This window comes from Asparagus officinalis, chromosome 8 (assembly GCF_001876935.1).
Source record: "Asparagus officinalis chromosome 8, Aspof.V1, whole genome shotgun sequence".
In the NCBI taxonomy this organism is placed as follows: Eukaryota; Viridiplantae; Streptophyta; class Magnoliopsida; order Asparagales; family Asparagaceae; genus Asparagus; species Asparagus officinalis.
This window is the reverse complement of record NC_033801.1, coordinates 3511757-3526873: the sequence shown is the minus strand read 5'-3', so window position 1 is coordinate 3526873 and position 15117 is coordinate 3511757. Positions and strand designations below refer to the sequence as shown.

The window sequence follows — 15117 nt, the reverse complement described above, 5'->3', positions numbered from 1 at the left end:
CGGGGGTGGGGGGGGGGGGGGGGAGAAAACCAAGCAATTTTACCCTTCTTTCCCCTTCCTTCCTCCTCTCTACCCTCCTTAAAACTCCCAAACAAGGTGAAAGCCTCATTTCTCTTCCCCTCCCCCTCTCTACCCTCCATCCAAACAGGGCATTAGAGAAACTCCACTAGATAAAAAAGCAAGAGAATGCCACTGATGGTGTATGCAAGCTCCTTAAAAAAAAAAAGAGGGGGCCTAAGTTACAAAATGGAGTAAATATGTATGTCGATTTATTTGGCAGATTGCCCTTCATTGAAAATAAACCCTCAATAGTAAAAAAGAAAAACCCAAATTTAATTTCTATGATTTTCCCAAAGCTCCCTAAATTCTATGCTTATCACAGTTTTCAATTGTTTGAGCAATTTCCATCGAAGAAATTACCTGACAAAAACATACACTAGCAGTCTCCTTCTTTGTACGAGGACGACTTAATTTATGTTCTTTTCATGTAAAAATTTGTGATTGCAAAGATGATTTGCTTCAGAATTGAAGAATAAGAAGAGAATAAATGATATCTAATAAGGAGCAAGAGATAGGCAAAATTGTAATTAATACGATGGATTTTAATTAGTGGTTGAGGAGTTGGCGGGGGGGGGGGGGGTGGGGTTGCTTTGAGAGAGAATAGGTGGTTAATGGAGTCTTGCGAGTCGGAGGCATTGCAATTTGATTCAAAATGGTAATTTGAGAGAGAGAGCAATTTGATTCAAAAGGGTAATTTGAGAGAGAGAGAGAGAGAGAGAGAGAGAGAGAGAGAGAGAGAGATTACAATTTAATTTTGAAATGTAATTTTGGAAAGAGATTGCAATTTAATTTTGAAATGTAATTTGGTTTTTTACCTATCTATTATTAACTCAAACTCAATTATGGTTAGGGGATTTTAACATATTTTCTAACTGAGAGACTGATATCAACACATTAATTTAGGGACTAATATCAAAATTCAATGATTTGGGAGACTAATATCAAAATACCAAATATTTAAGGGACTACCATTGGAAAACCTTTTTTTTTTGGTATTATACAGCTTATATCATGACTATTTGCAAAAATGCCCGTCAGCTCTTAGTATTTGCAAAATTACCCATCAAATTATCAACTTTGTAAAAAGACACCTCGGAAATTAACAAATCATCGGCTTGATACTACAATTTTGATGATTTCATTGATAATTTTTACATTGTGATTACAAAGTAACTTCTCAAAGTCGATGATTAGTTGCATTGAGGTTTTTTTTTTCAAAATTGATGTTTTGACGGGTTGTCTTGCAAATAATGAGATGTGGAGGGTATTTTTGCAAATACCCAGATTCAAGGGGTATATATGTAAATAACTTTTTTTTTGAAACCACATGGTATTTAAGTTCAATTGATAATTTCTGCGAAAAAGAAAGTGTAATTAATAATAAAGATGGAAATTTGAGATATTTTTAAGAGCGACACTAGTGGCACATCCCAAGCACACCCTCTCTCTCATTTCTTACAGTGCATCGGGCCCCACATGATATTTTAAAAATTTAAAATCTCATGTGGGGGCCGGTGCACTGTAACAAATGAGAGAAAAGATGTGATTGGGGTTGTGATTGGGGTGTGCCCCTATCATTTTTCTATTTTTAATTGCTAAATTAGCCTTACCCATTTATTTTGTCCGAGTGGTGGGTCGGATCCAATCCACTTCAATTCGTGCCGAACCTTCAAACCTTTTACCCAACCACCTCTCTCTCTCTCTCTCTCTCAAGTCAAAAAGCCAGCGCACGAGGAAGGAGGAGGCTCTCTCTCTCTCTCTCTCTCTCTCTCTCTCTCTCTTTTTATTTAATTAATATAAAGAAAAAGAACCATCAACAACTCCAACCCCCAAAACTCACGGGCTTCTCCTCTTCAAACCGACCTCCTTTTATTTTCCCTTACCCTTTTGAGAGAGAGAGAGAGAGAGAGAGAGAGAGAGAGCTTAACGGGTTCGGGCCAACAATGGATCCGAGCGCAGGCGACGGAGCTCACAGCATACAAGGAGTCCACACCCATGGCGGTCGCTACGTCCAGTACAATGTGTACGGCAATCTGTTCGAGGTCTCCACCAAGTACGTGCCTCCTTTGAGGCCCATGGGCCGAGGGGCTTACGGTATCGTCTGGTGAGTGAGTCTTGTCGTGCTTTTGATCCACTTCTGGGTCTTAATCGGGGAAGAAATGGGATGCACTGTTGGTGATTGAGTAATTTTCTCACTGAGTTTTATTGGGGTTTTTTTTTGGGGTGGTGAACTTGGTCGAGAAATGGGTTTTTGTTACATTTCTGGTGTAGGGGGGGGACCTGTCTTCACTGTTTTTGGGGATTTTGTCAGATTGAGAATTCTAGGAATTGTTAGGGGTTTAATGTTATGCGCCGACTATATTAACTGCGTTTGGTCCAACTATTTGATCAGAGTATAGGTTACTTGATGTTACCAATAACTGACCCAAAATTTTGCTAGACATTAAGCTGTTGGATTTTAGATTGCGCATTTTGTGAAGGATTTGACCATCGCAAACAATTGGGAAAGATATAGATATAGATGCGAACAGGTAAATTCTGTATCACTGATTCACTATAGATATAGATATGTGTGTGTATACATCATGATAGAATATAAACCTATCCCATTTAATGATATCTTTTTCATATACCTCAAACTGACTATGATGGTAACATTAGTTTGTGCTAAAACAAATAATAAATTTCATAAATAACATCTGCAACTTGACAGCAACTTGACATTGTTTAGCTATACAAGAAAGTTGCCATCAAGAAACACAACCCTAATGAAATGCAATGGACCTTGATTTCTTATTGTTCGGTAGAATAGTGTATTTAAGCTAGTTGAAATGACACTCATATTTGACGGCACAGACTTTTATAGGATCAGAAAAAGTTTATATTCTAAGATCTTCAAGCAGACCACATCGAGATGATGCACGCTTACTAAAGCTGAAAATATGGGATCATAGTTTGCTTCAGCTCAGGAGCAAGAATATAGTTGGATTAGTTTCTTCCACTTTTGTCAGATGAGGCAATTGGCCAATAAAAACACACCATCTAGTCGTCAAACAGCACTTGCAAGTTCTTAGTGATTCAATTCTCAGCTAAATCTCAGTATAATGAATCCTATGTCAACAAATTTAACCCTTGATCATTTGGTCTTAGTTAATTAGTTTAGCTTTTATGTAGGAAGTACTGAAATATTTAATTTTGTTGTAGCTAATGTTCTGCAAAAAATGTTTTACTTCCCTTTTTGAATCATGAATTGGTTAACAAGCATCTTCTCTCATGCAGTGCTGCTGTAAATTCACAGACTCGTGAGGAGGTTGCTATTAAGAAGATTGGGAATGCATTTGATAATCGAATTGATGCCAAAAGGACTTTAAGAGAGATAAAACTTCTTCGTCACATGGATCATGAAAATGTAATGTTCAACGCCACATCAGAACTTTTTAATTCTAAAGCTTTTCCTCAGGTTGACTAATAGATGTGTTCCTAATTTTGACAAAGTAAACATAGTTGGCACCATAGTTGTTTTATTTTCAGCATGAAATTGTTATTAACTGAAGAGTATTTTACGGCCCGGTCGCAGGTAATTTCCATCAAAGACATCATACGACCTCCACGTAGAGAAAGCTTCAATGATGTTTACATTGTTTATGAGCTGATGGATACTGATCTTCATCAGATCATACGTTCCAACCAAGCATTGAATGATGACCACTGCCAGGTATGTATGGGTTAATCTATTTTGTTTGGCAATTTTTTTTAAATATCTTTAAAGTATTCGATATATCCCTATTTGTTTGTTTATCTAGATGGTCCTCTGTCATTTTAACTCGGTAATTGTTTATGTATTCCTTGCTAAGAACTCATTTCCTCTAGTCCTAAACTGCTAACTTGTTTTGGATCATAATATGATGGTAGATAGCATTTCCTTCACACGTCAATACCGATAAATCAAATTCTATCTACTATTCATGATATGTTTATGCCATCTGATCTTATCAACTGAACAAAGGATATCTACTTTCATCCGTTTACCTCTCCTATGAAATACCAGTTTGTTCAGAATTGCAGTGTGGATTCTCTTGGTCTCAGTATCATGCATCATCTCATGGATGCTTGTTCTATTTATCTGCAGTATTTTCTATATCAGTTACTGAGAGGGCTGAAGTATGTGCACTCAGCAAGTGTATTGCACCGGGATCTTAAACCTAGCAATTTACTTTTGAATGCAAATTGTGACCTGAAAATAGCAGATTTTGGCCTAGCAAGAACAACAACCGAAACCGATTTCATGACGGAATATGTTGTCACTCGGTGGTATCGTGCTCCGGAGCTGCTTCTTAATTGTTCAGAATACACAGCTGCTATCGATATTTGGTCAGTTGGGTGCATACTTGGTGAAATTGCAACCCGGCAGCCGTTATTTCCAGGAAAAGATTATGTGCATCAATTAAGATTGATTACCGAGGTACAATTTGAGATCTTTTCAGTGATTACATCGATGTATTTAAATGTACTGGTGTATTATTCAGCATGAAGTAATTCATAGTTTCCTAAATGCGTTTTGTATCTGCAGTTTCATATAGATTTATAATGCAAATATCATATAATTTAAGCAATCTTCAGCTTAAGATTTCTTGTCATTCCAAGTTTCATAGCACTGGTAGACCGACTAATGCTTAAATCCTGCCATAACAGCTTCCTTGTCTCCTAAATGCTATGAAGCACGGACACGCATAACATGAAGCCGTGTCGTGTCGTGTCTGTGTCGGACACACGTGTCGAACACACGTATCCTATGTATTTTTTAGGATTTGTCTCGTGTCGGCGTGTCGGATGGCCGTGTCAGATCCGTGTCCGTGCTACATAGCCTAAATGTTCTTTCTTTTTGTTGGCTGTGCAGACAGAAATTTCTTGAGTTCACTAGTTAATGAAGAAAAAGAAAAAGATTAGCATATATAAATCTTTGTACTTATTTCTAGTAACTTTGACATCTTTTCATTCTTTTCTCTTGATGAAGTTAATAGGTTCACCAGATGACTCAAGCCTCGGATTTCTCCGAAGTGATAATGCTCGAAGATACGTGAGACAACTTCCTCAATACCCAAGACAGCAATTTCCTGCTAGATTTCCCAACATGTCAGCTGGAGCCGTTGATTTGCTTGAAAAAATGCTTGTGTTTGATCCAAGCAAGAGAATAACAGGTATTCAATATTCTAATACTTGGTGAATCTCTCTCTAAATTTGCCTCTTAGAGGAACTATAATTTTCTTTTATCATGCAGTTGAGGAGGCTCTTCATCACCCATATTTAGCATCTCTTCATGACATAAATGACGAGCCTGTTTGCCCCGCTCCTTTTGTTTTTGATTTCGAGCAACCATCATTTACTGAAGAAGATATAAAGGAGCTAATTTGGAGGGAGTCTCTGAAGTTCAATCCTGACCCAGCACACTAGGTTAAATTTCGGTGAGTCTTATGTAAAGGGTTAATTGATCGCTGAACCACTGCCCAGTTTCTGATAGACCCTTGTAGTTTTATTTTTGTAGATAAACCCCTTGAGCGTATTGTTTTGACTCTTTATCAAAATAAAAAATCATTCAGTGGGTCTATCTCCAACAGTATAACTACAGGGGCCTATCCGCAATTAAACTTAAATTTATTGCCCTTGATAAATTTTCTGAAGCTTATCTTCTTGAACAACCTGTTCGTAATCATTAGTTCATGCTGGGGAATCGCTTCTGACTGTAAGAAGTGTTCTCTTTTCTTTTGTGACAAAATCTGTGAATGTTTTATTGTTAAATTTTCTCATGTTGCCAATTCTTTTATTTTTTTTCAGGAGAATGTTTATTAGGCCAATGTTGAAGCCAGGAAAGCTGATTCAAGAGATAATGGCATGCTAAAGTTCTCTGGAGAGATGAGTGTAAAGTTCTTTTTGTGTGTATAAATAAGATTTCAACAAATAAGCGTATGAGTTTAGAGAGTATTGACAGATATTCTATTTGATTGGTATCGTTACACTCAAAGCCATTTGTAGTGTAGGTTTTATGGTTTGACTTCATATTTAAAGCAATTCCTGCAGTACTTATTTGTGTATTTTCTTTCTTGGGTATTTTTGGATCAGGAAAAATCATTTATTTATCATCATCACATTGGCTAATTGCACATAAACCCCTGTAGGAAAAGTCATTTACTTACTATCAGTGTAGTATCATTGTTTCAGATAGACCCGTAGTTTCGTTGTTGCAGATAGAACCCACGGATTAAACTCCTTTCTGACTCTCTTACCTTCAGAGACTCGCACACTCACTCGGGGGAATATCTGAAGTTTCCGTCAAAAACATGAACTGAGGGGTCTATGAATATCTGAAGTTTCCGTCAAAAACATGAACTGAGGGGTCTATCTGCAACAATAAAACTAAAGAGGTAGTAAGTTCAAAACAACCATACTACATGGATCTATATGCAACTTAAACCCTGTTACATTCCTGGCGTGGGGTATGATCTCGCAGTGCACTTGTATTGATCAGCAAGAAAATTCCCATAACTTGGTTTACACAACCATACTACATGGATCTATATGCAACTTAAACCCTGTTACATTCCTGGCGTGGGGTATGATCTCGCAGTGCACTTGTATTGATCAGCAAGAAAATTCCCATAACTTGGTTTTACACAAACATCACACAAACATCACACAAACTCAGAGAGTTATCATCCAAACTTCAAGCGCTACTTGTATATGAGCACTCCTTGAACACGACATCATCAATGGGCAACCTATCCTCACGAAACGGACACTCTCCTCCTCCAAGCCCTCCACCTCCCAACTCCTCGCACGGCGTCGGAGACACGGTACTCGAAACCCCTTCAACATTCTCACAAAACCACTGTACTTTCTTCGCCTTCACCGCCGTCCTCACCGTTACATTCGACATGCAAATCCCCGAAAACGTATCGTTCGCTATCCCCTCCAACCTCGCGGCCATCGACACATTCTCAGCAACGACGTCCCTGTAACTGATATTCGCAATAATCGGCATCGCATTAAGATCGTATTTATCATCTGGATGGGATTTATAGTTGCCGGTCATCCAGAACACCCATTTCATCGTGTGGAGTTGCATTCCCTTGATGAAGATGTTTTTGACGAAGGCGCCTCGGCCTACGGCGGTTTTGATGCGGACAGCGGATTCGGTGTCGATGGCGGTTATGTCCTCGGCTCGGACGTCTTGAATACCGCCGGACATCTCGCTGCCAAGGGCGATNGATGATGATGTGCTCGCTCGGTATTCCGACGGAGATGCCGTACTCATCCCAGCCGCTCTTTATGGCGACGCAGTCGTCCCCGGAGACTATGTAGCAGTCTTCGATTCGGACGTTGGAGCATGAGTCTGGGATATCAGATTGCCCAAGTTTCAGTCAAACAAATACGTTGAGAGGGATGCACAGTTTGTTGCTATCTATGGATTTGAGGAAATCTTGAAACTTACACGCCAACTAAGATTCAGGTCGTACGTCAGTTTTTCTATATTCACGTCCTTTTTTTTGGGAAAAAAAATTATATTTCTCTTTATGAAGATTTACTGTTACTATCTTTAATAGAGCTGCAGAAAATCCTTTCTGAAGTTTTAAAACAAACCCTTGATTGCTGCAATCCCCTTTTGATTCTCTTCTCTTTCTTTTTCTCTCGTCCAACAGGATCATGTAGATATCAAATGACCCGATTAGCTAAGAAAATGTTAGTTTTAAGACTTATAAAAATGATTCTATTCTTCCTACAAACTTTTAGAGGGATTTTCTGTAACTTAGATCCCATAGTTCTCTCTTGGAGGAAAAAAAAAAAAAAAGGGAAGGGGTTTTGAAGATTTAGTACCTGGATTTATCCCGTCTGTGTTTGGAGAACGTGTTGGTGCCAGAATCGTGATGCCCGAGACTATAATGTTGCTGAAACATTCAAAAAAAAAAAAAATTCCCTTCTTTTATGAGCATATATAAAATCAAATAACAATGTCAAGATTAAATTTACTCCATTAAGATATATAAACTGAACCTGCTGTACACCGGATGAATGTTCCAAGCAGGAGAATTAACGAAAGTGAGGTTGGATATCGTAATCTCACTGGAGTACATTAGTTCAACCAAATATCCTCGAGTGTATTTGAGTTTCTTGCTGTGAAATTTCTGCCACCAGAACGATCCTTGTCCATCAACTGTTCCATTGTTCCCTACGAAAACATTTTCGGACCAGTTCTCAGTATCGAACGCTGTCAAGACGTTGAAGGTCATGTATAGTTTTGTTAAGAGCGTTTGTGAGTACCCGTGATGATGACATCGGTGAGGTTCGATCCTCCGATGAGGCTGCTGTATCTTCCTCCCGGTCCATCTCTTCCTCTGCCGTATGAAGGCAGAGGATCGATCACTGGCCATTCGTTAATGTCCTGCAACAGGCGTGTAGGATTAGCGATGGACAGAACTTCCACACATTGATAAGAGGAGTAATGGCGCCCCTGATTTCGCAGCGAAATTTGCTAGGATGTACTGAAAGTTTTTCTCGTTCCCCCGTACCAAACATAAACATTTTTTTAGAAGTTGGAATGCTCTTTCCCACTTTTTGTGGGAATGAGCATTCCAAGTGAATTGACGAGGAATGAGCATTCCCATTCAAGTGTGAATCAAATTAGTTACGTAATTTCCAATTACATACCCATTGATAACAAAAAAAATCTAAAAATCTTGTCTTATTGAGCGACAGACATAACCATATTAATTACGTATGAACAATTACTTAAGATGTTTATCCTTAGGCATGCATATATATAGGGAAATAGATTCTAGGATAGAAACACGAAATATTGCCTATTTTTATGAAGTTTATTTTTAAAAATAAAATTATTTAGTTATTATTATTAACATCATAAATCTTTCACTTTCAATTTTTTGTTTGGTAGAATTGAGGTGAGGAATCCATGAAAAGATAAAGAGCGTGACTAACCGCTTGCATGACGGATGCGCGGATAATAATGACGAGTTAAGTGGGGCGGTCGCACCCCTAACAATTAATATGAAATTTACAATTTGCCCTCCGTAATTTTTGAAGTATTTCAATTTAGCCTGTTAAGGGTGTTGCTTTATAATATTGTATTTTAATTTTTTGGATAAATAGGTACTCTCACCCTCCCGCCCCCACCGAAAGAGATTTTCTGACTATGCAAATTAATAGGGGTGTTGCTACAGGGACCCAAACAGGGGATCCAAGGCATAGGACAGGTGAGGTGTCACCATCCGGTTACATGATGCACTATTTATGAATAGTGTATCATGCAACCGGAACACCTCACATGTCTCATGCCTTGGGTCCCCATTTGGGTCATTGAGGCATTAATGAATTAATAGTCATACAACAGTAAAGTAAAAAATAAAAATTTAAAAATAAACAGATCATCCCGTGACGAGAGAGAGAGAGAATCGCGCGAGGGACATTCGCCCGTGAAGAGAGAGAGAGAGAGAGAGAGGAAAAAAACAAAAGCGGTGACCGAGACGCGAGGATGACGGCGTCACGGCTGCAAGAAAACAGCGTGAAATGACGTCGTCAGATTTAACGGCCTCCCAGTCAACATCAACCGCCGGCCCGCCGGCACGTACAGGATCCCCCGCCGTCGACCCCGAACTGGCAGGTGGTCGACCGCGCTTTCCGAGACGCCCTGGTGTTGGAAGTGACACGCCGTCGCCGACGCTCCCCGAAGTCCGTTAGCGAGGCGCGAGTGGCCCTACAGTTTGGTCGCCATCGATAGCGCTGATTCGACCGTGGGCCGCCTCGCGCTCTCGTACGTGGCCGGCGGCTTCGCTGCCCGCGTCGTGGAAGGCGGCGGGGGCTAGAGGCGCGCCGGCTGTTGCAGCACAGCGTGAGGACCTGAGAGACATTAATAATTAGTCAGTGAGCGCCGGTTTTTTTTTAATGATGCAAAATTTTCAGAACATTTGCGATCAATTTTTTTTTATTTTTTTCTTTAGTTGTTACTGAGATGTCTATTTTGGACATGTAATTTATTAATTCAGCAAAAAATAAGAAAATCAAAATATAAGGGAAATAAAATAAAATAAAATAAAATAAAATCGCATGCTCCTAAATTCGCATTCTGATGGTGAACGCGCATGACATGTAAAAAGGTCCCTTTTCGTGACAAAAACATGAACAATGTAATTTTCTTTTCAGATATATAGCCCAAAATTAAGAAATCAAAGAAATGGGTTTAGTATCGACATTTTTCTTTTTTTTAAAATTTAAAAACAATATATATATAATACGTATTTGGGAGAGGGAGAGCGAAATTACTGGGAATATTGCGAAGCTCCTCCTTTGTCTCTCCACCTCCATCTTTAGAAATGAGAATGAAAAAGAGTGGGGAGTTGGATGTGTTATTTATAGTGGCGTTATGGGGTTAAATATTTACCACTTAGATCCTCCACTCTTCTTAATTTGATTCCTTAAATAATTTTTAATGGAAGGTGAAAGCGTGCACTGTACAGCTATTGGGTCATAGTTCAAAAAAAAAAGGGGGTGGAGAAGGAATCCATGGTTCGAAAAGCTTGAGTTCATGCATGGTAGCTCATCGGCATCACGAAACATGTCACAGGGAATTTCTACTATAATCACATGTATCGTGTTTGGAAAAAATTGGACAAGGTGCAAAACTTAGAAATTTGATGGGTGGAAAATGGTAACAACAAACTATTTGACATTAGTTTGCTGCCAAACATGAAATTTTTAGTCCGCCTGATCGACGAGCGTATGCTTGTTGTAGGTTCAACTCTAGCTGGGTACACTTTTGAAAAGTAAAAAAAGGGGCAACTTTTTTGATAAACTTGAGAATTTTTACGATTAAAAAAAGAATAAATTTTCACTGTAGACCCAAATCATCTTTTAATTACCAAAATCGACTCATTTTTTTTAATTACCAAAATCGACCCACTTTATGCCACGTAAGCTTAATCACATTTCCTAATTAGTCGGGGTTGCCAACCCTGACTGTTTAGGGCATTAAAAATCATGTTTAAGGCTTCTAATTGCGGTTTAACAACTCCTAAACAGTCGGGGTTGGTAACCTCGACTAATTAGGAAATAAGATTAAGCTTACGTGGCATAAAATGGGTCGATTTTGGTAATTAAAAAAAAATAGGTCGATTTTGGTAATTAAAACTTGGTTTGAGTCTACGGTGACATTTTGCACTCAAAAGCCTCAGATATCTGAAAATTGTTACATTTGACTCAGCAAGTACTTTTATACCTCAATGACTTCTTACTAGTGGGTTGCACAGTGTTCTTCTTTTTAAATTCAATAGTGATTCTATAAAAAGGCCACTTTATGTCGAGAGCAGGTTGTTTTTAATTAAAATTTTAAGCAGATATTTTTTTCTAATTTTCATTTTCAAGGGGAATCTTTCACGGATTGTCACAACCCACAAAATCCAAAGAATATGCCCACCTCAAAGTTACGGCGGACTCACGGGCGAAATTATAGGTCCCACTTATGCTACATTTTTATATCACTCTCACATCATTTTGGACTAGCACGCTTAATGGGACTTGTATTTGTTTAGGAAAAGATTTGATTCAGACTAATCACAGTTGATATAGAAAGAAATTATGTGGTATAATTCAGAGTCCCTAAAATTTCAGCTACAAGAGAGCTTGAAATCTCTAGATATCTACATTTTCTTTCCACCTAATTTCAAAAGGGTGGTGCTACAGGGACCCAAAAACATGGGACCCTATATGCGACATGTGAGGTGTCGGTTCTGTCCCATGATGCACTGTTCATGAACAGTGCATCATGGGACAGTGAGCCGACACCTAATATGTCCCACGTAGGGTTCGTGAACAGTGTATTATGGGACAGGGAGCCGACACCTCACCTATCCTATGTTTTTGGGTCCCTAAGGCATTTTTCATTTCGAAAACATGAGACTTGCATAGTACGTAAGTATACTTTGTGGAATTTCATCATTCATTTAACATTGTATTTGTCAACAAACCCATCTCGAAGTTTTCTAATGTATGTTGCAAAACCACAAAGAGATCGAGAACTTTTGAACCAGTGATTTCTTCACAATGTATTATTTCTTCACAAGAAACAACAAATAACAAGTACTTTCTTAAATCATTAGCAAAATAATGGAGAGGGAATCCACTAACTTTCCACCATCTTCACGAGCAAGCAAAAACTAAGTACATTATATAACCATATATAATGCGATGTCCTTTGCTTTTTCTCCTTTGCGCGCATGCTCTCTAGCTTCCTAGTGCTAAAGACTAACCAACAAACCGCCCAATAGAAATTATGCTCCATCTCCATGCTTGTGAGGATAAAAGGAGAAGTTGTGCAACTAGAGAGCCCATTGACTAAAGTCTTATCCTCTCTTCCTCTCTCTCTCTCTCTCTCTCTCTCTCTCTCTCTCTCTAATTGATGAAAAAGTTATTACTTGCTCGCATGCTTGCTTGCTTGGCTCCCATGTATATGTCCACTAGCGTGCTTTATTTGGATTTAGAGTAGAAGACATGCGTTGTAATTAAGATGAGGTTCTTTTCTCTTGCATTGAGTTTTCAAAAAAATGAGGGATATGGTTCCAACTTACGGAAAGGAGACAAACTGCGGAGTTTTTATAGAATTGAAAACTATATATGTGGAGTAATAATAAGCGAAGATAGAAATAAATTATTCGTGTCGTTGGAAAAGGACTTGGTGACAAATACATTGAATAAAAAGGACACATGACTTGATGTTGATAAAAACCTATCCTAACCATCCAATCTATCTAATCCAATGGCCTACATTTCGATGACAGAATTGAAAATATAGACAAATCTAATACACATCAGCTGTAAAGAATAATGTGAAAATGGTAAAATTAGAACGAACAATGGTGGTTGGCAACATTGGAAACTGGAGATAATTATTAAAACATTGGAAACTGCAGCTCACGTGAATTAAAGAGCTCGAGCTCTCCCAAATTGAGATCCCCAAATTTCCTCCTGAGCTCTCCCTCCCCCTGCGCTCTAGCTCACGCCGACGAGTCTCGACGAGCGCGTCGACGCCGAGGACCCTCGACGAGCTCCCCTCGACCAGCTTCTCGCCGACGCCAAAGACCCTCGACCAGTTATCTCCCAACGACGTCGAAGACCCTCGAACAGATCGTCGACGCCAATCAGACTCTCGACCCGCTTTTCGACGAAGCCCCTCGACGAGCTCCCCTAGACGACCCTCGACCAGTTATCTCCCAACGACGTCGAAGACCCTCGAACAGATCGCCGACGGCAATCAGACTCTCGACCCGCTTTTAGACGAAGCCCCTCGACGAGCTCCCCTCGACCGGCTTCTCGAAGACGCCGAAGACGCTGAAGCCCCGTCGCCGACGCCGCTCTCTCTCTCTAGATTCGCTGGAGTGAATCTGGATTCACTCCAGTGAATCTGGATTCACTCCAGTGAATCTGGATTCACTCCAGTGAATCGAGATTCATTGGAGTGAATCGAGAGCCATATCTAGTTAATATTTATTTAGTTATTGTTCATAAGTTAGAGTTAATATTTATTTAATTGTTGTTCACAAGTTGGTGGTCTTGTTGTGCTGTGTTGCTGCTGATGTGCTGTTGTGCTGCTACTGAAGTGAAACTGGATTCGCTGGAGTGAATCTGGATTCAATCCACTGAATCTGGATTCACTCAAGCGAATCTGAATTCATTGGTTGTTTGTTGCCCCTATTTTATGAAGAGACATGTCTGTGAAACAATGAATACGAAGGGATGAAGTTTCTTTCGCATCAGTGACTATTTGAAGTGAAGTGAATCTCGATTCACTACTTCAGTGAATTGAAAATGGCAGAATTAAAAATAAATACATTTTAAATACACATCACCTGTCAAAATTAATGTAAAAGGGGTAATTTAAGAAAGATTCATTAAGGAAACACATACACATCACCTGTCAAAATTAATGTAAAAGGGGTAATTTAAGAAAGATTCATTAAGGAAACACACTGTAATTAATTATCCAAGGGGTAATTTAAGAAAGATTCATTAAGGAAACACACTGTAATTAATTATCCAGTCAAACACTCCATTTCCCGAAACACACTGTAATTAATTAGCAATAATTCCCAAAAACAATAACGCTCGAGATGAAGAAAAACAACTGAAGTGAATCTCGATTACAATGATTCTCGATTCACTGGAGTGAATCTGGATTTTTTTTTTGGGTTGCCTGAACCGTGAGATCACATGGGGAAATGGAAAACTAAACTTGCATTTATTATTTAATTATTTAATTGTAGGAAATAAAATTACAGCACATGCATTTATTTCTTACTCTTGCATGAAGAACTCAACAGACAAGCATTAATTACCTCTCTTTGGGGGCTGTTAATTTTACCTGATTACCCTTATGCAGCTTTAATCTCAGCCATTGGATGAATCAAGATCCAATGGAGAGATTCACTCCAGTGACTCTAGATTTTTTTTTGGGTTGCCTGAGCCGTGAGATCACATGGGGAAATGGAAAACTAAACTTGCATTTATTATTTAATTATTTAATTGTTGGAAATAAAATTACAGCACATGCATTTATTTCTTACTCTTGCATGGAGAACTCAACAGACAAGCATTAATTACCTCTCTTTGGGGGCTGTTAATTTTACCTGATTACCCTTATGCAGCTTTAATCTCAGCCATTGGATGAATCAAGATCCAATGGAGAGGATTGGTTTTTAGTTTTTAGGATAGTGAAGTTTTTATTTGAACCTCTCCCTATATATATACAAACATATATTATACATATATAAGAGAGTGTATACTTATATATACTTATATAAGAGAGAGTATACATATATAAGAGAGAGTATGTATACTTATATACTAAGAGAGAGTATATATATACACACATATGGCATATTATACTTATATAGAAATATATTATATATACATATATTATACATATATAAAAATATATTATATATACATATATTATACATATATAATATAATACATATAAAAAATAAAAATAAAAAAAAT

At 38.5% G+C, this 15117-nt stretch overlaps 2 protein-coding genes across 2 annotated transcripts; one reads left to right on the top strand and one right to left on the bottom strand.

The window, feature by feature from the left end:
• On the top strand, positions 1824-6149 carry LOC109851426 (mitogen-activated protein kinase 6). Its single transcript, XM_020421553.1, has 7 exons — positions 1824-2164; positions 3340-3469; positions 3638-3775; positions 4190-4522; positions 5075-5258; positions 5339-5522; positions 5893-6149. The coding sequence occupies exons 1-6, from the start codon at positions 2004-2006 to the stop codon at positions 5509-5511; spliced, it is 1119 nt and encodes a 372-aa protein (XP_020277142.1). The 5' UTR covers positions 1824-2003; the 3' UTR covers positions 5512-5522; positions 5893-6149.
• On the bottom strand, positions 6467-9841 carry LOC109819542 (probable polygalacturonase). The gene is given in 9 exon segments (XM_020385297.1): positions 6467-7334; positions 7336-7447; positions 7930-8000; positions 8107-8281; positions 8374-8497; positions 9592-9639; positions 9641-9702; positions 9705-9757; positions 9828-9841. Coding segments are annotated over 9 exon segments (1215 nt in total). The 3' UTR covers positions 6467-6778.